This window comes from Calliopsis andreniformis, chromosome 7, assembly GCF_051401765.1.
Source record: "Calliopsis andreniformis isolate RMS-2024a chromosome 7, iyCalAndr_principal, whole genome shotgun sequence".
NCBI lineage: Eukaryota > Metazoa > Arthropoda > Insecta > Hymenoptera > Andrenidae > Calliopsis > Calliopsis andreniformis.
Genome location: NC_135068.1, coordinates 12,210,601 through 12,233,010, shown reverse-complemented (window position 1 = coordinate 12,233,010; position 22,410 = coordinate 12,210,601). Strand labels below are relative to the sequence as shown.

The following is a 22,410-nucleotide window of genomic DNA, read 5'->3' as shown; positions in this document are numbered from 1 at the left end:
ATACCATAACTTCATATTTTCAGAACAGCATTTTATTTTGTAAAACTACGACATCGTCAATAACCAGGCAGAAATTGAATTTTTGTGAAAATTTATTCTTCTAAAGTCGTATTTATTTGCAACACTAAATTCTTTCACATTTAAATCTTCCCCGCCATATTTAGTTTCAATTACTACTGCTAGGGGCGCTGCAATCACATTTTGGACTAACCCGATAACGCAGAACGTGACACAAAAATGGTAATAGGGCGGCCCTTGGCGTGTACAGGAAAATATCCTTCCCTCTATTTAATCTCTGATGCTACGTGTCACATTCTCTTCATAAACTCCAAAACAGTATCAAAATCTTAGGAATTCAGCCAAATTATCGTCCACGATACAGCAGAACGATTACACACAACGCTGAAGAAACTTCGATAACGATTATCTCACTGAATTTTGTTTTCGTTGGCAGTCTCAAAAAAGACCAGTATTGCGTCTACCAATTTATCAAAGGTACTAATCTAATCAAGCTTCTTCTCGTAAACAAGCAGAATAATATTTGGAAGACAGCAAAGTTTAGTGAACCTAGTTCATGTTCAACTTAAATATGAGTTCAAAGCACTTGACTGATGTGCAATTTTTCATAAAACTTCTCATATTAAATATTCTGAATCTGCAGAGTTAACCTATTCAGCAAATGAGCGGCTCACATTTAAAAGAAAAAAGAAATCTCAAAAGCATTACCTAATTACACAGAATTCATCATATTAGCAAGAAATCTACCGAAAATAAAATCCCACTATCTTCAGTACGCATAGCTTTCAAATATTATTTCAAATTCTTAACTCCAAGAATAGGATTAAAGAACGAAAAAGGCTGTTCATTATTTCCTACATGGAATACATTCTTTACTTTCTCCCTTCGAAACAGGGATCCAGCCACAAAGCCTGAAAAGCATCTCGAAAGCTTCTTTGAACCGCCAGGCGGCCATATTGCGCGACGAGCCGAAGGAAGCCGAGGAGCGACGAGGCGAGCCGAGGCGGTCGCCTCAGCGCGGCTAGCCGAAGTGAACCGAGCACTAACGAAGATGGCCGAAACTCGGCGAGCCGAGGGGACTCGAGGAGCGACGAAGAGGGCCGAGGCGTCCCCCCAGCGCGGCGAGTCGTGGAGAGCCGAGGAGTGGCGAAGGGAGCCGAAGTGGTCGCCGCGGAGGCCGAGTGCAGACGCGGCCGGCAGTGTGTACGAGCAGCGCGAGCAAGTGCAACGAGGGAGCGTGGCCGAGGTAACCGATCGCGGAATTTTTGCTCGGCTGTCACTCGGGCCATTTCACTCTCTCTGTCTCTTTCTCTCTCTTTCTAGCCACTGTGAAAGCGTACGTGTTTCGCGAGTGAGTCCTCTTCCGCGATAGAATTTCTAACCTCGTTCAGTTCGTTCGCTTTTTCGTTCAGTTCGCCTTCTCTCTCCGCGTCGCTCGTCCCTTTCGTACCTCTCGTTCTGTAATATCGTGTGTCCTCGCACGTTGACAACGCCGACGGCGGCCACTGACGTTTCGCTTCCGATCGACCCACTGCATCGTGTGTGCCACCAGTTGCGTGTTGCGTAACTGCGATTTTACGACAGCCACCTACTCTGGGTTCAACGCTTCCACAGCATCCCCTCGACTGCTGAGCTGCTGGACTGACTTCGAATTCTCCACCTCGGCACTGGTGAGTCCCCTTGGTCTTTAACTCGTTTTAATTTTATTTCAATTTATTTATTCACGGGGCAATAGAAACCCTCGAGTTTACGCAGAAGATAAAATCTAGTACCGCCATATATTCGAAATGAATACGCGAAATTGTGACATGTACAAAATATCTTGATTGAAATTAAATACTAAGGGAGCCACTGTAATTATTTGCAGTAATAATAATCTTATTTAGAGTATTAAATTGATTATAGTTAGTCCTTAGTAACTCGAGAAATAAGTTTTTACCTTTTACTTATTGTTATAGTATGGAGAAAGTGTCTTTTGCGTGAAATGAAATTATATACAATTTGTTGAAATATTCAGATTTCTTGAGTTGTATCCTTGTGGCAGGGAATTAGTTATTTGTTTACCTCTGGCTTGGTTAGATAGAGACATAATGAAATCTTTTTTTGTGAGGAAAATGGGTTGTCTATGCAAAGAAACACTAGTTTATTTCTTTCTTTTCGATTACATCGTCAACTGTATACATTTTTTAGAATAAATATTGAATAATATTTCGAAAAGAACGATAGTTAGTGTGATACAAAAAGCATGGATCTTAATGACGAGGTGAATGATAGTATAAGATATCTGTCAGAGTTGAATTTTCGGTTCACGAATTCTTTTTAAAAAGCGCCATATATTATATTTGAATTTTCGCGCGGAAATTTAGAGTAATCTAGGTTAGTATTTCTAGTTTGAGTATTTTAGCGGGAATTTCGAAACAACTGAGTTAATATTCGATTATAGTTTCATTGTATGGTTTATATTTCAATGTTATATCTGCCTGCTGTCGAATGGTATTCAAACCGAGCAGAATGAAATAGATTTCGCGCTCTCGTCGCGCAGTTTCATTCCATATTCATAAAAAGTATGCAAAGCGGGCGGCACGTGACCGTCGCCAGGGGAAACATTGCGCGTGCACGAGTGTACGCACACACGTGTCATGTGCACACGTAGAAAAAGGGGCAAAGTTGCATCGTAATACGGACTTGCATAATTTAGTGGACAGGGAACGCATACGATCTGGAATAAAAGAGAATTGTCGTGTAGCGATCTCCCCTCTTTAGTGTCCACTCGATCCCCTCTTTCGTCACAGTATCGCGACTGTAAAGCTAGTTGAATATGCATCGTGTTTCCTCATCGACACGAAATAATTCCATTTATTCATGCTTGTTCTCCACGTTTCTGGAGGAAAAAAAAATCGAGGAAAATGGACTTATCGGGTTCTACTCCTGTGGTAGTCAATTGCATTCGATTATTTTGATGTCGATTCAAATCGACTTAATCTTAAATTAAAATCCTCATTCGTGATCTGCATATCGAGGCCGGAAGGAAGGGCAACGCTTAACCTTTTCGCTAATTTTAGACCTGAATGCGTGTTTTCGAAGACGGTTGGCGAGACGTAACCTCAATTTTTGTATTAAACAAACTTTTTAGCACGAAACTAATTCAATGAATCGGTTTTTAAAGATACAGGATGCTTCAAAATGCGCGTGCTTCGAAGATCGTATAACCTAACCTCATTCTTTTTGTTTATCAGTTTTTAAATACGAAATTGATTAGGAAATCGATTTCTACGGATGCAGGATGTTACAAATTGTGGTTTTACAATAAAAAATATGCAAATGAATCGCGTGTGCCCAGTGGGCGATGGATAACGCTATCAGCTGCAATAAATCTCGCTGGTGAGGTTATGGGCATGCAGGTACGAGGCAAAGTTAACGGAGCCTTTGACTTCTTTCGACATTCCTTCTCTAAGGCGTGGGGCTATAACTCGTGTTAATTTGACAGTTAATTAGCGGCTCATCGAATCGATTCTATTCCTTTCCACTTCCGCAATAGCTTGTCCTTTTTTATGGCAGTGATTTCTGCACACTAATTTACTCGAGCCAAATTTAATTCATCTAAAATATTAAATACACAGCTATAATTGAAAGTAAAACTTCAATCGTGGATAAACAGTGAGTTCCAAAGTTGGAAAATTCTGTTTTATGTCCATTGGAGATTTTTCTCGTTCAGGCTATATCTCCATTTTGTCTCCAACCGTGAGCTGGTGTTTGTTGGAAAGATTTTGGTAAGATGTTCCTCGTTGCTTCGTCTAGAGGCTCCAAGGGTGGCCAGAAGAGGCTGAGAACCACTGTTCGCATGAGTTTCATTAATCTGACCGCGCCTGGAGCCTCGTCTTGTATCTTGTCTACGTGCGTTTTGTTGGTACTCCACGTGTACGTGCATTTGGATGCACACACACACGTGAGCGTCCCTCTCACCCGCAACCATCGACCCATCTTCGCGTGTATTCGCGCGCGAGATCTTCTACTCGCTCACGCGTTTTATTTCTTTCCGTTTCCCTTGCCTCCCCTTCAGTCTTTCTTTTTCGACTGTTCTCCCTCTTCGCGATCCTCTTTGTTCTGCCCCACTTTGGCCCACTCTTTGCCCCAAAAAGAAATAAAGCCTATTCTGATAGAGTTTTCTCCCTTTTTTTTAATAAATAAATTGTATAAAGAAATCTTTTTTACCTAGATTTCGTTTCCCTAATTCTGCGACTGAATATAGCAGTTCGTAGAATCGTTGGCAGGGTATTCGTGAGTAATGGAGGATTTTAACAGTTGGGTCAGTAACTGTACACTTTCACGTGGACGGTACTCCAATCGCAAAGGTACTTAGCCGAGCCGTGGTATGGAATTATAACCGATAGCTATTCCCATGCTCGCGAGCCATGGCCTGCGAGTTTCCCACGCGGTCGATCTCCATCCTCTTCCGACGTTTCGAACGAATCGGGGAAAAGTCGCGAATTCCGTGAACGATGTATCATTGAACAGTATACCTGCCTCGGGATAGAGAAGTTCCTTTCTTTCTGTTCGAATTATTCCCGTGCACCTTTCTGTGTACTAGGTTTCTGCCTTCTGAGAAATAGGGAGATCAAGCTATTAAATGCTAGGGAGATGTTAGATGCTAGGGAACTACTAGATGCTAGGGAGCTATTAGTACCTGGGAACTACAGAGTAACTAGGGACTAGGGTGCATCAATGAATTAGAAAGTAACTAGGAATTACAGATCAATTAGAAACTAGGGAGTAACTTCATGAAAAAACGTCACACAGCAGTGAGCCCAGGCTCATTTTAAAGGTAAAAGCCTCTGCTTTCTTATCCTTATATCAAATTTTTCTGAAGACAATAGTCTTCTTAGAACAAAAAAATAAATGTATTCTTTCTCCCCAGAATACTTTCCTAAGAGAATTTCCAGAACCCATAAGACACAGTAGGTAACTAGTAGAGCCACATGCAGCTCGCGAGCGTTGAGATAGACCAACCACTACCAGAGAATCGTACCTTCTTGCGCAACCACTTAATAATCATAATCATCACTCGCATCTCGACCATGGAACCCCTCACTCCAATTGGGTTCTGTTCCATCCTTACCATCGCGTCCAACTTCGTCCTGGGAGTTCGTTTTCACGGAAACCGAAGGGAAACGAGCTGGAAATTGCGGCCGCGTTGGATCGTGAATCATTGCACGGGCCACTATCGTTACAGTTAATCGACGGTGAAGTTGCTCGGCCGTAAGCGGTAATTGCTCCTCGAGTCGAGCAACAACCGAATCTGGGGAGGCACGATCTGGCGTGGAAGCCCACGTGTTGGATCGATTTCGAGCAGAGAGCTCGCCAGAGCCTTGATAATTCTAATACTAATTCAGAGCTAAAGCATCCACCCGAGTTCTGATCCATATCTCGCTAACCCATCGTTAAATCTTGGCCAAGATGATGACTCCGCTCTTATCTCTTACGTGTATTGAGAATAATCTGAGATCTGGATAATAGTGAATGTATAATAGATAATCAAGGTCCCATCGAGGCTCTAGTTTAATAAGGAGGGGACTTGTCGCGGAAGAAATCGCCAAGTTTTTGCTAGGCTTCTTGCTCCTTTCTCTCGCACGGAGGATCCCTGGATGCAATTAGCTGGCTTTCGCTTCGATTTTGCATCGCGGTGTTATGGCTAACGGGCTTCCATTCTGACACAGCGCAATCGGCAGGATCTCGAATCGTCTCGAAGCGTCCCTTAACGAACAGCGCGAATGCTAGGAGGAAGACGCTCGAAACTCTCTTAAGTCACGGGCTTCAGTGAGTTAAGATGCTCTTAAGGCTAGTAGAGGGTGTTAACCTTTTGCACTCCCGCTAGCTCACCTGCGATAGCTACTTGCCAGACGACACGCCATTATTTTCCCTAACGTTTCAATTTTATTCTGACGAATGGGGAACTAGTTTCTAGGGAATTTAGAAGAAATACAGAATCTAGGGGAAAATTGTTGAAGCAGTCTATTTTGGGTTTCTAGGGAGTCTGAGTTCACCAAAACGAATGATACTTGCTTTAAGATTCAAATTGAAAAATTTCCCGCCTAAAGTTCACGCTGAGAGTATTTTAGCTTTCAAAACACGTGCGTCTTCTCATCGAGTCAGACATTGATGTATGAATCCTCCTTTAACAGGTTTCGTAAGCGACCACGCGAAATTTATTTTATTTTCCATCGATAGGCTTGCGATGACGCCTTAATGGGCCGTTAAACGTCAGGATAAATATTATTTATTAACCACGTGGGATCGTGGAGGATGTCGGGATCGCAACGTTGGTCCATGCGACGTACGGTTATTGCGAGAAATATTATCGTAGCGGTGACATTTAGTACTCCAAACGAACCACAGAGGAATCCTCAGATTCTCTCTTCATTTGCTTCCTTGAATTGCAACGATATTGCAAACCTCCTGAGCCCTCTGAATCTGCATCCCCAGATTCTGGACCCCAGACTCGCACCTCGAATCATATAAAATTAAATACATTTCTTAATACGATTCTGCTCTGGGCTCCAGAATTATAATTGCCAGTTGCATCTCGTGCTTCGCGTGCATAGAGACACGTGTGTATAAACCTGCATGGAGGATAGACGTTACACAGGGGTGCACGCGTGTGTGGAGTGTTGCATCGGGCGAAGAAGGCCTGGCAACTGGACTCCCCTCGGGGCCTACATAAATCAGAAACTCGGGTTCAGGCTTAGCCCGAAGCGCGATGCCAGAAATTTAGATACGCTCGACGCTCCGCCAAGCAGTTTCCTCTTGGAGAGGTTTATGGAGCCTGGAATTAGGACAAAGTTGCCTTAACCGCTGTCCCGTTCGGATTCTCCGCGATCCTCTTTGATGCAGAACGAATGGATGCCACTGGTTTCGAATTTGCCGCGCTTGGAAAGTCATATCGAAGCTATTAGAAGTGTAGTATCATTTCATAGTGGTAGGAAGGTTCTGAAGCTAGTGGTCTGAGACTAAAACTTAGGCTGAGGGATTAGTGGGAATACTGGGACTAGTCAGATCCTATAAAAAAGCTACTGTGATTCACTTAAGTTATGTGGACAATGTAATAATACCGCTGAGAGTGCTGAGACCACTGAGACTACTGAGGCTGTTGTGAGGACTAAGGCCTCTGGGGTTGCTAAAATTGCTAAGAATACCTAAACTCTTGAACCTCCAGAGACTACTGAGAGTACTGTGACTGCTGAGAGTGCTGAGATTACTGAGGCTGCCGAAATAATTGAACCTAGTTGGACCACTGAGCCTACTAAGCCTGCTTAGCCTATTGAGCTCTCTGAAACAGCTGAGACCACTGAGAGCGCTGAGACTACTGCTGGTACATCTAAACTTAAATACACCTTAGCGCAGTCTTTTTCTGAGTCATTATGCCATCGTCCACGTCTCAGCCAGGAGTCCCCTGGCTCTCCCCACATCTCTCCTTTTTCGCTTTGGCCAACGACTTTCGATTTCGATCGCGTCGAAGTGTGCGCTCCCGCGAAAGTGGTCGAGCGACGAGAGACAGGGGACGAGGACGAAGAAATACGAGTGCGTGCAAGGGGTGGGGGAAAGAGGACCCGGAAGGGCAGCTCATCTTCCGCGAATCGTTCGGGCCACTGACTCGTCCCCAGTTGCATAACGATCCTGTCCACGCGCGAGCGCATCCACGAGACGTCGCTTGAGAGCCACTGGACCGTGTACCGGTTGTTCCACTCGTGGAATGCGGACTAGCTCGTCGTACGTGTACGTGTACAGAAACACTGTACGTGTACTCGTCGTCCTGCCCGTATTCCTTCCACCTATACGCGTTGCTCCTCCGACGTTTGCGCCCCGTGCGCGGAGGCTAGTCGCGCGCATCCTCCTTTGCCCGCTGCGCACGCGCGGACGCTAGATCCCGTGATTATTACTATTATCGTTGCCTCGCGCGGTCGTTGCTCGGGGGAAGTCACTCTGTTGTCACTACTGTCACTGGACCACTTTTTTTTTTTTAAAGAATTTTCTAACCTCTTGGTCACGCATCTTTTGAACACCTTGTATATATTTTATACTGCGCTTTTCTGAAATTATGGTCATTTCAGGGGCAGAGGGCCTAGACCATACTAGTAGAAAGTCACCACAAGGGGGTAAAAGATTGTTAAATTTTATTTAGAATTCTAACAAATTTTTAGGTTAATTTTTAGGTAGCTAATTTTCTCTAGCATGCAAGAAAAGTTCCTAGGCTTTTTTTTGAAAGGATTTCCCCACTATTCTATTTTTCAGTGCGCAAGAAATCTCTGTAGCAAAAAGCTCGAAGGTCCCGCAGCTCGTAAACGACCACGTATTTTCCTCGTCGAGGAATAACGATAATTAATGGTTGCTACAAAGTCCGTGGCAGCCAGTGGGTCGTAAAAAAGCGCGGATCGGGACGAGCGTGGTGGCTCGAGTCCGTTTATAAACAATCGAAGGAAGTCGTAGCGCATAAATATGTAGAGAGTCGGTTGCAGGCTCGCAGGACCACTGTATGCAAATCCAGTTTACCGATTGTATAGTTACTTTACATGGGACCGCATGCTATATTCTTTGTCGTTCGCCTTTCCTTCGAGTGGCAAAAGAAAGAGGACCGCCAGGTGCTCGAAGACGTGGACGTGGGGCATAAAATGACGAGCCAGAGGTGATATCCAGTCACGAGCTCCTTTTCGAATTTTTACATTTCTGCCCCAGAGAGTCCACTTCTAAGTTGAGATCACTTTGGACTTGATAACATTTCCAGAGACTCCAACTCCAATTTATTTTTCATGTTCAGGAGTGTAGCTTAATATATCCAGGTTTAGAAGTCGAAGGATGAACCAGTCAGCTTTTTATTTTGCTCCAGTCGCATGAATCACCTTTCGAGGCGGCTCGTATTAACCTTAGGGCGAACAAACTTGCAGCAATATACCGTTACTCGCGATCCGAATCATCCCAAGCGCTAGAACCTTCCTCTGGAGGTAGTAGTAGGCAGAACGGGAGAGGAGCACGCTTGGACTCGACAGGGCGTTCGAAATTAACGCGATAAAGGGCTCGTCGCTTGGAGATTTTCGTACACCTGCCCTGGGGGAAGACAGCTGCAGCTAATACGCGTAAACAACTAAATTTTGGAAGTTTATGGTAGTCTAAACTGTTCTTCCACATCTGCAAAGGCAGTCTCCGTATCTACATATTTGGAAGCAGAGTTAAGTTCTTCGTACAAGATACTACAAGCGTTTCTCTAACATAACTGTCCTATTTTTGTTGCAGGAAGGAAAATTGACCGAGAGGAGTGAGCCAAAACCTCGGAAGGGGGATTCCTCGAAAATGGCGGCGGGGACGTGTCAATTGGCCTGAAGAGAAATTCACAGAGACGTAAGGTAAGTCGGCCATTTCCACATTTTCTTATTGCAACATATTCTACTCATTAAGAGCATAAAATCTTGTAAAAGAACTATCTTCCACAAGGGAACCGTTTTCCCGCAAAAGACTGTCAAAGTTTCGCCCTATCAGATCGCTCCGCGTAACTCAGTAGGCGGAACCTTTCTTGCCACGCCCTCCCAAATCTTTGAGCTCTTTTTTCTCGAGAACGAGACTTCCTATCAAAAAAATTCTTTCCATTCTTCTGTCTTATTTTCTCACGTGGAATCCCTCTGCCACAGCTTATACTATTTCGAGTGACCTTCTGTATCCAGAGCCTCTTTGTTCGTAGAAACTCGTGGCTCGTAAGTCTGAATTGCTCAGGCATCGGCAAGCCTTCGCGATATGCGCACGAGCAACGTTTATCGGGGTGCAGTAACTTATGCGTCACCCGTTATCTGACCGCGCTTATTATGCGCGTTATCGTCTCTCGCTTGGACGAGGGAAAGCCATAAATTTAATAGTCCCGGCCCCGAAGGAGAGCACGGGAGGCTGGGGCTTCTTGGGCATGAAAATCCAAATCGATCCTCGGGGCAGATAGATTCGGTTCGTCGCTCCTTAAACGCTTCTCTCCTCTCTGCCTTTCTACCGTCGTTCGTCACTCGCCTCCTCTTCTCTCTCGGTCTTCTTACTTGATAGATTTCACATTTAACATGCACAGAAACTCCTACTTGAGTGATGTTGTACCTTAACTGTTTCAGTGGAGGTGATAGATAAAAATCGTCGAGAAGATAAATCATTCCCGAATTATCTTTTGGGAAAATACATGAGATGCTTAGGAAATAGATTCTTTATTAAAGTATTCTATAAAATTCATAAGTAATCGATAAATAGGAGATAGAGATAGTTGAATAGATAAATTGCTCCCAAATTATCTTAAAAAAAATATACTCAGGACAGTCTCCACAAGTGAATAACATTGTGCTTATATTCTCTGATTGTACTACTTCTGTCATAGCTAAAACATAAACTAATCTACTCAAGTTTCTTTCTGTTCTCATGGTCTCTCTAATTCTTATCTGCTCTCTTATTCCTCGAAGATCGTTACGGTTCTGGACGAAGGAAAAAAAGACGGAATCTCTCCCCAGATCGTAAATAATTATTTACGCGCGTCACGCTTCGGTTTGATAAAAAACAGCCAGAGATCGTTACGATGGGACGTTTTTTGCTCGCCTTCCCGCTGATAACCTTTCCGATAAATTCACTTTATCAGAGATTAGTAGTGTAACAAAAATTTCAACCCATCGAGGATAGCTGCCACTTGGCCACTGTCAAATATGCACGAACCTGTAATCACTTTGTGTCATCGCTCGCGCATCTGGCTATTTGCATAGTATCTCCGATCTGATTCTCGACACATGGGGACAGGTGATGTGTATTATATTACATTATTACACATTATCTGAAAACAGTATTTCGACTCGATAGAGAGAATTCTAAGCTTTGAGTGACTCTATAATATAGTGAGCCCTGAATTTCGTGGGTTTTTCAAATGTGGGAGCCTTAGCTGACCTTCTCCTTGATCGAGGAATGAAGTGAAGGAGACAGGGGTCCATTGAAGGTCCAGGGATATGTATCGACGAAAAAAAGTGTCTGGTCGAAGCCAGGTCGGACGAATAAAGGCATTATTGTCGATTGTTCTTTCATATTGCGACTCTCGATCACGTTGCTCCGTGTTTCCTGCGATCGAAGAGTCTTCTTAAAGCTTTGCATTGAGGGACTTCGATTTTTATCGTTGGAAGGATAATCATGTGGAAGATAAACTTCCTGCTTTCTTTTTTTGAGTCCCAATTTTTTAAGATTCTTCTTGCCTATTTCAATTTACTGTTAAATCTTCTTAGAAATTAATATCATGAATGATATTTTGTGAATTGATCTTGAAATTTTGGAAACTGTGATCTTGGGAAAAGTTTGAATTTTAATTAGATGTTTATGGCTAGAGGTAATAATATTGTTCCATGTCATCAGAAGCAACACAGACATTTTCCTTTACTCGTAGCTTAATTAATTACCCGTCTTAATTAAACGTCTAATCACCATCTCCGACATCAGATATGGATCTCCTTCAGATAGTAGGTCCTCCAGGACCAAGACTACGTTCTGATCTCTGCAGGTGAATTCCTCTTGCAGACGCGTGTAATGCCTGTATCAGCTTGATTTATGCTCGAAACTTGTCCTCGCCAAACTCGTTTAACTATATTATTATACATACATTATTATAAATTCATTGTATATACGATTATTACTCGAGAACCAGCAGTTTTAGGTTGATTAGATTTACCAATAATTGAAGTATGATGTATCTGTACATAATTAATTAAGTAGAACTCTAAATAATCATTTCTTTGAAAAATGAACTACTCTTCAGCCACAGTATTTATAATGTTGTAGGTAGGTTTTGAATTTCGCGGGATTTTCAATTGTGGGAGTCTAAGTTTCCAAAATTTTAAATTCTTCTTTTTCAAGCATTTCTTTGCAAGTACATTATTTCAAATATTTTTTAAGTATTTCTTTTTACAGTATGGCCAACTTTATTTTCTTCCTGGGGTGTTTCCCTCGTCATAGCGATCCTCTGCGATCACTAAACCGAGGAAACAAGAGTGAAAAGAGGGGAGTCGACCTCCTTCGAGTCGTTATCGGGAAACGATTCGATTCAGTTTCTCGATTCCTTGTTTTGCTTCCTCCTTGGATCGCGTAAACAGTCCGCCCCAGTGCTAATAAACGATTTATCGTTTCCCTCGTGATCGAGCCGCCGTGAAATTTTCCACTCTCTCTCGCGCGAACGGAGATAGGTAACTTCTACAACTCGCTTCGCAATTTTTATCGTTCTCATGAGGGAGGGAGATTGTTGAAGATCCGAGGATCCGCGGATTTCTTAGAGATCAGTTATTATAATTACCAATTGCGTCCTATATATACATGGATGTTAAAAAATATATTACAAAATAGATCAATGTAGAATAAAACAAAACAAAAAATAAGAAAAATAACATCTAGTTGAATGGGTACCTACATCATCTCAATCCTCGTTTTTTAAATAATTTATCTCAATAATAGTTAAGCTATTTTAAACAAATAATACCTAGACAAATTAATGTTTAAATAATTTGAATCCTGAGAATTGAGAATTCTCATTCTTCAAATAGTTTATCGCAATACTGCCCAAGCCACTTTTATTATCAGAACATAGTATTTTTTTCTGGCGACGGAGAGAGAGATTTCACAAGAATCTTTTTGCAACTCTAATAATCTATTACATAAATATTATAATATTTATATAATATCACATTAATATTATTCTATTACACCACAACAATAACAATAATAAAACAATACAGAAAAAGCAGTATCCAGCCTCATAGCCGCGCAACTCGAATCCCCATCTCTCCTCCGCTTCGTCTCAGTAACGCCCAGGCCTGTTCAAAACCACGGACGAGCCGCGCGCCTCGGTGCAGGTCGAATTCAATAATTGCCTACGCGCAGGCGTCCGCGCCGGAAAAAATTCCAAATAGGCGGAATCCCTCGGGTCCCAACGATACGCTCGCCGCGGCGGATCGGCCATTAGAATACCGGCCCCGTGGAAGAGGGTGATTCGAGGAAAGGCACCCGTTAATGGCCACGGCCCTTTTGCACGGTTAAATAAATAACCGAGCCTGTGTAATTACGCGCGCACACGCGTACGTGCACGTCGGGTCTGCATGGCAGGCGCGTGTGTCTACGTGGTTGCCGTGCATTCTGCGCGTAATCGGTACAGAAAGAAGAGACGACGATGAAGAGAGGGGCGTGAAGGGGAGGGGCGAAGAGGAGGAGGAGGAGGAGGAGGAGGGGAGGAGGAGCGGATAAGAGGTCTTCGGTATGCCGTTTCTAAATTACAGCCTCAAAAAGACCGAGGATCGTGGATAAGAAAGGCTTCGATCGAGATGCTCGACACCGCATCCTTCCTAGAATGTTGGGCCTCCAGAGGCTTCGACTTCAGCTTCTGGGGTCTCATGGACAGGCTGGGATTCTGGCGACCAGGGAGTGAACCTTTAAAGGACCCTAGTTTTTTTTTTAATTAAAATTCTGTTAGATTGAATATTCCTCTAGATAGAAAATCCTCCTTGAGCAAATATTTTCCTAGATGAGAAATTCCTCTAGATAGATGAGTCGACAGACATTGGATCCACTTTGTAAATTTACAACTCGTGTGAACATTTCTGTAATGAATTACTCTTATTTCAGTCAGCCTTTAAAGGTCCCTATTATTGAAATTTCTGTTAAAATATTTTTAAGGAAAAGCAAACTTTCTTTTTCTTAAAAAATCACATTTCCTAGAAACTTCAATTTACTTTGGATCTTGGTGCCCTTCTTTTCTTTCGTAAACTCGAATTTGCATACGTATCTGCAGTCTACTAGTAGGTTACCATAATAATAGTATCTGGTAATTTATTGGACCACTTCGATACACATCTACACAGTGCTAATATTCGATGTAAACGCAGAGTACAGTTTGCTACCTGCTATTAGTCCCAATTTGCATAAGGCGCGGGGTGCATTGGAATTCGATGCGATTGATCGATGAAACTGTTAGAGCCGCGTACTTTAGCCCTCGCTGAACCCAAGGGAAGCATAGAACGTTCGTGTCAGTGATTTGGGGCAAACTTTGCATACAATTAGTGTCCTTCGTGTACACGATGCGTTAAATGCGTTCGAATACATTATAGTTACTGCAGTTTTTGCGTTCAGCCGACTTAAGAAGTCCCTCTCGCGATCACTCGCAATAAAATACCTAAGAATTTAATATACGCTCATCTAGCACCTAGAACAGCGTGAAAGTGCCAAGACGAATCATTAATGAATAAGCTCGCGATAAATACAGTCTAGATAAAATTCTCGAAGGAATAAAAGAAATAGGAAAGAGTGAATGTCGTGTGGAGAGACACGAGAAGCGACCAGAGGGAAATTTATACTCGCCCGATTGCGCGAATCACGCGAGCGTATCGCATCGCGGCTAATGAGAATCGTATTTTTAGCGTCTCGCTCGATTTGACGTTCGCGTTTCGGTAGACGCGAGGCGACAGATAAATCGTACAACGCGTACAACGCGGCGAACGCTGATACAGAATCGAAAAAGCGGTCGTCGAGATAGCGGCGAGCATAAATATCCTCGTAAGAGCGCCTCCCGTATCTGGAGCACTGATAACGCCTCGTGGATGCTGAAATCGGGAAATCGTGAACGATTTCGAAAGTCATCGGGAACGATGCATTTCCTCGGCTAAATACCATCCTCCATGGCCAGGGGTCTCTTATCTAAAACTAAATGGTCCATTAATTGCCTCACGCTCTCAAAAGTAATTCTATTCTTTTTTCCACCATTTTTGCCATTATTACCATTTTGACCATTTTTATCATTATTACCCTTATTTCTATTTTGACTATTTTCATCTCTTTGATCCATTATTACTTTTATCATTCTATACCTGAAAGTCAAACTGGCCCAAGTAAAGAACCTGTAAGTTTTCTCAGCCAATAAAAACTGTCACTGAAAGAGGTTCCCCAGGACTGACGGACACAGGGAGCCTCGAGTCCCAGGCAGCGTGCATAGCCTCTTAGAAAGGCCGATAATTAAGGTAATGGCTACTTTTCAAGTGGATTTCCGTGTGGCTCGATCCAGCCAGCCTTCCCCGCCGATTATGGTCACGAAGGGCCCCGCCGTTTTGCTCGTTCCTGGCCCTTCTCTGCCCCGTCCCCCTCCTTCCGCCACGATTCACCCTCCCCCTGTCCCTCCTCTATAATTGTATATAGCTCAAGTCGGACGTCGATCGGTATCTAGATAATTCTGAGAGCAGTCGCGAGCACGCGCCTTTTATTTTGGGCCCTCGCACTTTCTGTGATGAAAGTGACGTTCGCTGGTCCCTGGGCCTTAACTCCATTTCTTTTTATTCTACTTTGCGAGGAATTAGACTCGGAGCAGGAATTGTTCTTGAAACTGTGAAGCCTTTTTTATTATTTAAATAAAGAGACTAGAGACTTTGTACTTCGTGCAATTCCTTGGTTGCAAGGCAGAACGATGTCACATCTTCAAAAGATTCGAGTTGAGGCCTCAATAGAGATGTAGAATACAGAATTTATATTTTTAGAGAAAAGAAGGGGCATTCAGTGAATTAATTTTCTTCTGATAATAAGGGTCCCAGAAGACGCAAGTGACGAGTCTATAAGACAGTATTGAAGCTGGAAACTTGGTCACGAGAATATCTCTAAAACAAGAACATGTGACTTAGATCGTTTTGCTTAGCGATCACAGAATTGATTGAGTGGTGTTGAAATAGATACTTTTCTCTTCGAATTTCGCGCGGTAAGATCGAACAGCATTTTCGAAGGGTCGATTCCTCGAAGACCTGGCGCGAGGGAGCTCGCTAGAAATTCCCATGACGCGCGGAAAATTAGAACCACGCCGACGGTAAGATTATACGGCAGGCGTAGCCATTGTTGCCAACGAAAATTACACTCTTCAAAATCCATTGTACCAGATTGCTGGTCGCGGTGTATTTTCTTCGTCCACTTCGTCCTCTCCCCTTAGCCTTCACCGTCTTCTTTTTCCCTCGCCTCTTTCTTTCGTCGTTCGCTGGCCAGTCTAAGTCCTCTATGGGACCATTTTTGAACCCCAGAGAATCGCAGAACTCCTGCTTTTCAAGCTTCAGAGCAGTGCAAATCAAAGAGGAAAGACAGTAGAAGAATTGTTGATTCAAAAGTGAGAGTTGAAGAAATAGGAAGCCTTAAAGAAAGTTGCGAGACTTAGGTAGTTTTGTCTAAGAGACATGTATTTAGGTCCCTAGATCGCTCGTGCTAGTGATAACGTCAGGAGATAAAAATAACGGATAGGAAGAGGAAAACAACATTGCAAAACACGCGTCAGCAATTTCTTGGAAGTTTCGTTCTTCGAATTTCCTCGATTTTTGTTGAGCTTGTTTTCGAAGAGCATTGCTGGGACTATTTTCAGATTTTTACCGAACTTGTTGCGCAAGAGGAGTAGATCTTCCCTGCCGATAGGGCGGTAGGACGTATCATGAGGACGTGCACGCGCCGATCGAGATAAAGGTCATTAAAATATGCTTTGCTTTGCGTAATCGCGCTCGAGCGAACGCCTCTCTATCCCGATGTTATCGCAGACAACTCTTCATCGCTCCTTTCGGTTTCGATGCAAGAATTTAGAGAGAATCTTCAGTCGTGAGAAGCCTTCCCTTTGGTTCTCATTTTCTTTCCCTTGGTAGACCACTTTAAGAGTCGATAAATTATCAGAAAAAATCGGCAAGAGTAAAACAGAAACCAGAAAAAATCGATAGGGTATTGATAACTAATACACGTATCGGAAAAAAATCGTCAAAGTGAGATAGAAATTTCTAGAAATCAATAACTCAGCACAACATTCTGTACTCTAGGAATTCATCCAAAAAGCAGTTAGAAAATTCTACAAAAATTCCCTAGTCCACCCCTAAAAATCAGGATTAATCTTTAATATTTTTAATATCAGAGATTGTGAAGCTTGTAATTTCCCCAGAAAATCCCCCTAAAAAACATCCCCAAACGATCATCGTTCAACTTTGCCCTTCGAATTAACCAAAAAGAGAAATCCCTGTACGGAAAACAATCAGAAGATTCGACAAAAAATCAGAATTAATCTCTCACCAGAGATTCTAAAGCTTGTAATTTCCCTAGAGAATCCTCGAAAAAAAAATCCCCAAGCGATCATCGTTCAAGTTTGCCCCGTTAGGTACCCTTTAGCTCGTCCCCTTCGAATCAGGCAAAAAGAGGAGTCCCTGTACAGGTATATTCGGCGATCGTCTGCATTGGGGATGGCTCGATAAACGATCGAGAGCCGCGGGCCGAGTAAAAAGTGCTCGTACCGCAGGGGAGATTTCGATTTCGAAGCCCCCGTCGAGAGCGAGGCGCTCGGAGCGAGGCAAACATGTTATTTTCTCGTTGGCTGGCGGCGGTTCGATATCTGATCGGTACCACCCGCTTCGATTGGCCCCGAACGTTTTCGTGCCGTCCCACCAGCGGCCCGCGGATCGCGTCGATCGACCAATCGGCATTTCCACCGATAACGGGAGCCATAATTAGCGCCGCTGGTTAATGAGCCGAGCGACGTTTGAATGGAGAGGCCGCGTGAATGCGCTTAGTCGTGGCCTGGCTCGATGACGGATCGACCGACACGTCGGAACGCGATCGACTTTACGATCTTACGACTTTTCGCGTCACCGCTCGTGCGACGAATTAATTAACAGCTGTACAGAGTTGATTCATTGGGAGCCAACCGAGGAGTCGATACGCGCCTGCCGTCTGCCCAACGATATGATCGAGAAAAGTGGATGAATTTTATCGTGCTTGCCACGATCTGGGGTTTTTCTTTTTTTGGTAAAAGGGTGCAGTGACTTTTTTGGGTATCCCGTGAATGGTGCATTAAGCAGGATCACTTCGTACCTTGGGACGACTTCTGGATAACGTACGTTCTGTCTTCCGATTTTGAGATTAGGGACTAGATGGAAATTTACCCTAGATGAGAAATTCACCAGATGGAAATTCCCTCTAGATGGATAATCTCTCTAGATGGATTACTCCCCTAGAGGGAAAATTCCCCTAGATGAATTGATAGTCCCCTGATCTATTTTGTAATTTCACGACTTTTTGAGCCATTATTCCTATAATCAATTAATAAATTAATTATCTAGGAATTTTTATAATGAACTAATTGAATAGAATTCACTCGATCTTATATCGAGAAAGTATCACCTACAAACTCTTCTAAAAAGACACTCATCATTATAGACTCATCAGTGACCCGCGAGCTTATATCGAGAATACACTTGAGTCCTCAGTTCGTGATAATTAGGTGTCCAACTCGAACGATTGACAGTGTGGAGTAGCTTTTCAGCGATCGATGGAATGGGAGCAAAGAGTCGCGAGGTTTTAGAAGAACGCCGAGGCGTGCACCTTCACAATAAAGTCCTCCCATTTTATCTGTGCCATTGATCAACGAGAGGCGTTATGACAAAGCCAGTTACAGGAGCGAGAGATCGAAGATCAGCGACACGGGGCATTGTTGGCACTCGGGCTACGGCCGACTGGCGTTGCGTTAATCGCGTTAACAATAAAACCACGGGACAAGCCAGCCGAGAGCTAGGCCTCTCTCCTCTGGCTCACCCCCAAAGGTTAAGGTCATTCGCCTCGAACGACGTTCCGCGTTTAACCTTTCGTTTGTTTAACGAGATTACCGGCAAGCCGAGAAAAGAAACTGGAACGAGACGAGGAGGGACGTCCTCTGACACTGCTCGATGCTCTTCTCCCTCTGTTTTTTATTTTAAAGGGGCAGCTTTTAAACGCAGAGACATCTGGGGAGAAGAAAATTCTGTCACTAGACTGGGGGGTGGATTTTGCATTCACACAAATTTCTTGTCATGGCTAGTTTTAATTAGTAATATTAGTCGCTTCTGAGTTTGATATTCTACAGATTTCTTGAGATGAATTTTTATGTGCAGTCTCTACCCTCTTGCCGAATTCAATTTTCCATAAATATATTCGTAATTTAATTATCACAAGAGTTGGTGACTCGAAATTAAGTGGAGTAGACTCATCTTGGAGCATTCTACGGCCGCCAGTTTTAAAATAGCCCCTAGCATGTAACCAGATGTCTCGTCTGCGTTCTGCGAATGTGCCACCTAGAAATTTCTCGCGAAAAAACGGCTCACTTTGTCCACAAAGATTCGTTTGAGGTTCCCACCCTCGTATATTAAAGAAACTACCATAAGTAGTCCCCTAGGCACTCCTAAAAATAGGGGATCGAAGATTTCCCTTTTAGAATAAAACAGAACTGACTCGGGGTAATTTGCAAGCTTCCATTATTTCTCTTTGCAGACAGAATGGTGCTGGTGGTGAACGGGGTCCTGCAGGAGGACATCCCGACGGACAGCAGGTCCTTGTACGCTGCCTATCCGATGTACCGCGAGACAGCGGCGCAGTTTCACTCCATGCCAGCGAAATTAGTTGGTCCCATGGGTCTTCTCTATGTCAAGCAGAGGGAAATGGCTGCTACCTTGCCTCATGACAGTGAGCAGCGCCTTAATTTATCTGTTAATCCTTCACTATTTCAGATGGACATAGATAGCTTGGTACTATTGACTTTGGAAAGTATTTCAGATTTGATCAAATTACTGATACTTGAATATTTATTTATTTAAGGGCAAAGGCCCATTAATAGTACAAGAAATGATACAAAAGATAGAAAAGATGAAAATATGTGAAGTTTGAAATATTCAGAAATTCAGGTACATGGAAAATTCAGGTTCTCTGAGAATTTAGATAGCTATTCGAGGAATTCAGGTATTTGGAAAATTTGTGTGCTTAAGGAATTCAGGTTCTCGAGGGACTTAGGTATTTTGGATGTTCGAGTATAAGAAAATTCAGGTCCTAGGAAATTTAATTATCCAAAAGTCTAGGTATTTAAAAATGTGATCTGACTGTGCAGTATGCAACATTTATCTACATATGCCACTGGTAACCGTATCGCAGCGTTTACGTAATTTCCCGCATCTTCTGTCATTATTGCAAGAAACAGCGCGCGTTATTAGCATCTGTTTGCGTCTAATCATAGCATTGACGCGTATTAATGACCGATTGCAGCTACAATATTTCTGAGAATCGAGCTACTACTGTCTCACCATCGTCGATAAGCACTGATAACAAAACTTTCTTCCCTCTTTTATTTAAATTCTCTTCGTCGCTAGTTTTACTAACATTGCTCTCTTTTTTCCCCCAGAAAACGTCAGCATAATTGGCTCAGACGACATGACCACCTGCATAATTGTCGTCATGAGGCATTCTGGTGAGCAAGAGTCCACTAAATGGAAGAAATCAGTAGACTTGTGGAGAGAAAATAAAGAAATATTTTCTTCTCAGGTTCAGGAGCAGCAGCTCTGGCCCACCTGGATGGCGCAGGGACCGAGGATGCAGCAGCAGCCATGGTGCAAAGGGTGAACGAGCTGGCCCTCGGCTTCCCAGAGGGTCGCCTGGAGCTGCAGCTCGTTGGAGGGTACTCTGACCCAAGGAATTACTCCGAGGAACTCTTCTGCAATATTCTCTGTAAGTCTCTGAACCAGTCTCCCTGATAGACAAACTCTCAAGTGGAAAGAAAGGGAAAGACGCTCCTGTCTTTGCAGCTGCCTTCCACAAACAGCCAGTGGAGATCGATTTGACTCTCTGCTGCGTAGGCGAGTTGAACACCACCGTGAGAGGCGGCATTCATTGGCCAGTGATCTATGGTATCGGCTTGAACGTGAAGACGGGGGAGATCTTCCCTGCGACATTCCCTGATAAGGGCCCTGACCAGGCGCTCAGGAGTGCTAGACACTTCACTGGGGGACAGCAGGTGAGTAATTAGTCAAAAATATAGAGAAATAATATAACAGTGTGTGCACTTTATTTTTCCTCGACACTGCAGTTCACAGTAATCTCCACAAGAATTCATAGAAAATCAGTCTTCTTTGTTTCTATGTTCTCTTAGAAGTTATTTTGCAGAATTAATTTTGTTGACATGGTCTTGTGTAACAGGTTCTAGACGTTTACGACTGCACCCTAGGATTGCTTAGAATTGGCCCCTTCAATTATGAACCTCTGCGAGGAGTGGACCTCTGGCTGGCTCAATCTGATCAGTTCATCCTGCAGCATCTCTCGACTTCGCCAGAAGTGGAACCTCCACATTTTGTGTCACAAGTGAGCAAGACTTTAGTCTATTATCTGTTCCATGAGAAGTCCCTGAAAAGTAAGCCTTAAATGTGTTTCAGGAGACTCCTCATGGGACACGAATAGTATTAGCCATGCTGAACGAAAAACAGCAACACTACAAGAGTCTCATTTTGCACTGGATACAGAGACACACAATGCTGGGTACTCTTTCTATCAAGTGCAAAGTTGGACTCACAGTGTGACTGTTTTTCATTGAGCATGGCCAGTGCCAGAGTCGCTTATCTCACACAATAGTGAATCTATTAAATTCTGTGTTGTACTGATTTGTCTATTCGCTTGTTTCAGGTACGAGCAACCCTGAAGTACATACAGGACAATCAATTTCCAGCCGTGACAGTCTTTCGGGACAACAGACCTCATTACTACCGCCGAGACGAGGCCACTGGCGTCTGGCAGCCCATTAGATACTAGAACTTCGTTGCTCCGTCTGTCGTTGGTGGTTTTGCGCGCGAGAAGTATAGCAGTTTGCGAAACAATTCCCCGTGGGTGATATAAAATCCAAAAATAGAAATCGCGAGGCGACGAAGAAGAATCGCCCGTAACGAGTCAGACACAGCCCAATATCGGACACCACCGTCTTTCCCTTTTCTTCTTTTTTTTATCTTATCGAACGTTGCTCGCGAAACGTCTTTTTCGGATTATTTATTATTACCGAGAAACGTGCGTGGATACCGCCGATATCTTGCTCTTCGCGATAACACGCCAGCGTATTTGCCTGTTACGCGAGTTCATTTCTACGATCTCTGTATCTGTAGTTCGGTTTTGAGAGGATTAACGTGTTGGGGGTGGTTTGAAGGAGGAGGCTGGGGATTTTAGACGCAGATGAAGGTTAGAACAAATTTAGAAAAGGGCCTTGAGGACAGGGGCAAGGGACTGACAATCGGTGAGAGAGATTTTCTGTAAAAAGGACATAGGCAAATTTTGGGCAAACATTGGAGCACTTTGATTGGCGATAACTCCGCGAAAAGTTGTCGTAGGATCGTGATCTTTTTTTTGTATTAAAGCCTGAAGTGTCTACTTTAAGACACTGTGTCTCGATTTTAAGTTTAATGTACTCTTATCATTGGAACTCCTTAAATCTGAGGACATGTTTCTCATATTAAAAATTGTCAAGTTTGATCGAATGTACCGACTTGAGAAAATTTTTTTCAGAAATAACACTTACAGTAGCTTAAAGTGTGA

The 22,410-nt window shown here is 43.3% G+C and overlaps 1 protein-coding gene across 2 annotated transcripts; it reads left to right on the top strand.

Annotated features, from left to right (window-relative positions):
• The first annotated feature begins 1,660 nt into the window (after nucleotides 1-1,660).
• On the top strand, nucleotides 1,661-21,856 carry Ntan1 (N-terminal amidohydrolase 1). 2 transcript variants are annotated; one of them, XM_076382166.1, is made up of 8 exons: nucleotides 1,661-1,688; nucleotides 9,301-9,410; nucleotides 19,342-19,533; nucleotides 20,243-20,308; nucleotides 20,383-20,565; nucleotides 20,643-20,851; nucleotides 21,034-21,195; nucleotides 21,514-21,856. In XM_076382166.1, the coding sequence occupies exons 3-8, from the start codon at nucleotides 19,347-19,349 to the stop codon at nucleotides 21,637-21,639; spliced, it is 933 nt and encodes a 310-aa protein (XP_076238281.1). In that variant the 5' UTR covers nucleotides 1,661-1,688; nucleotides 9,301-9,410; nucleotides 19,342-19,346; the 3' UTR covers nucleotides 21,640-21,856. The 2 variants fall into 2 exon arrangements, with proteins under 2 accessions (XP_076238281.1, XP_076238282.1); XM_076382167.1 differs by lacking the exon at nucleotides 1,661-1,688 and having other exon boundaries at nucleotides 9,366-9,410; nucleotides 19,346-19,533.
• Nucleotides 21,857-22,410: the final 554 nt, after the last annotated feature.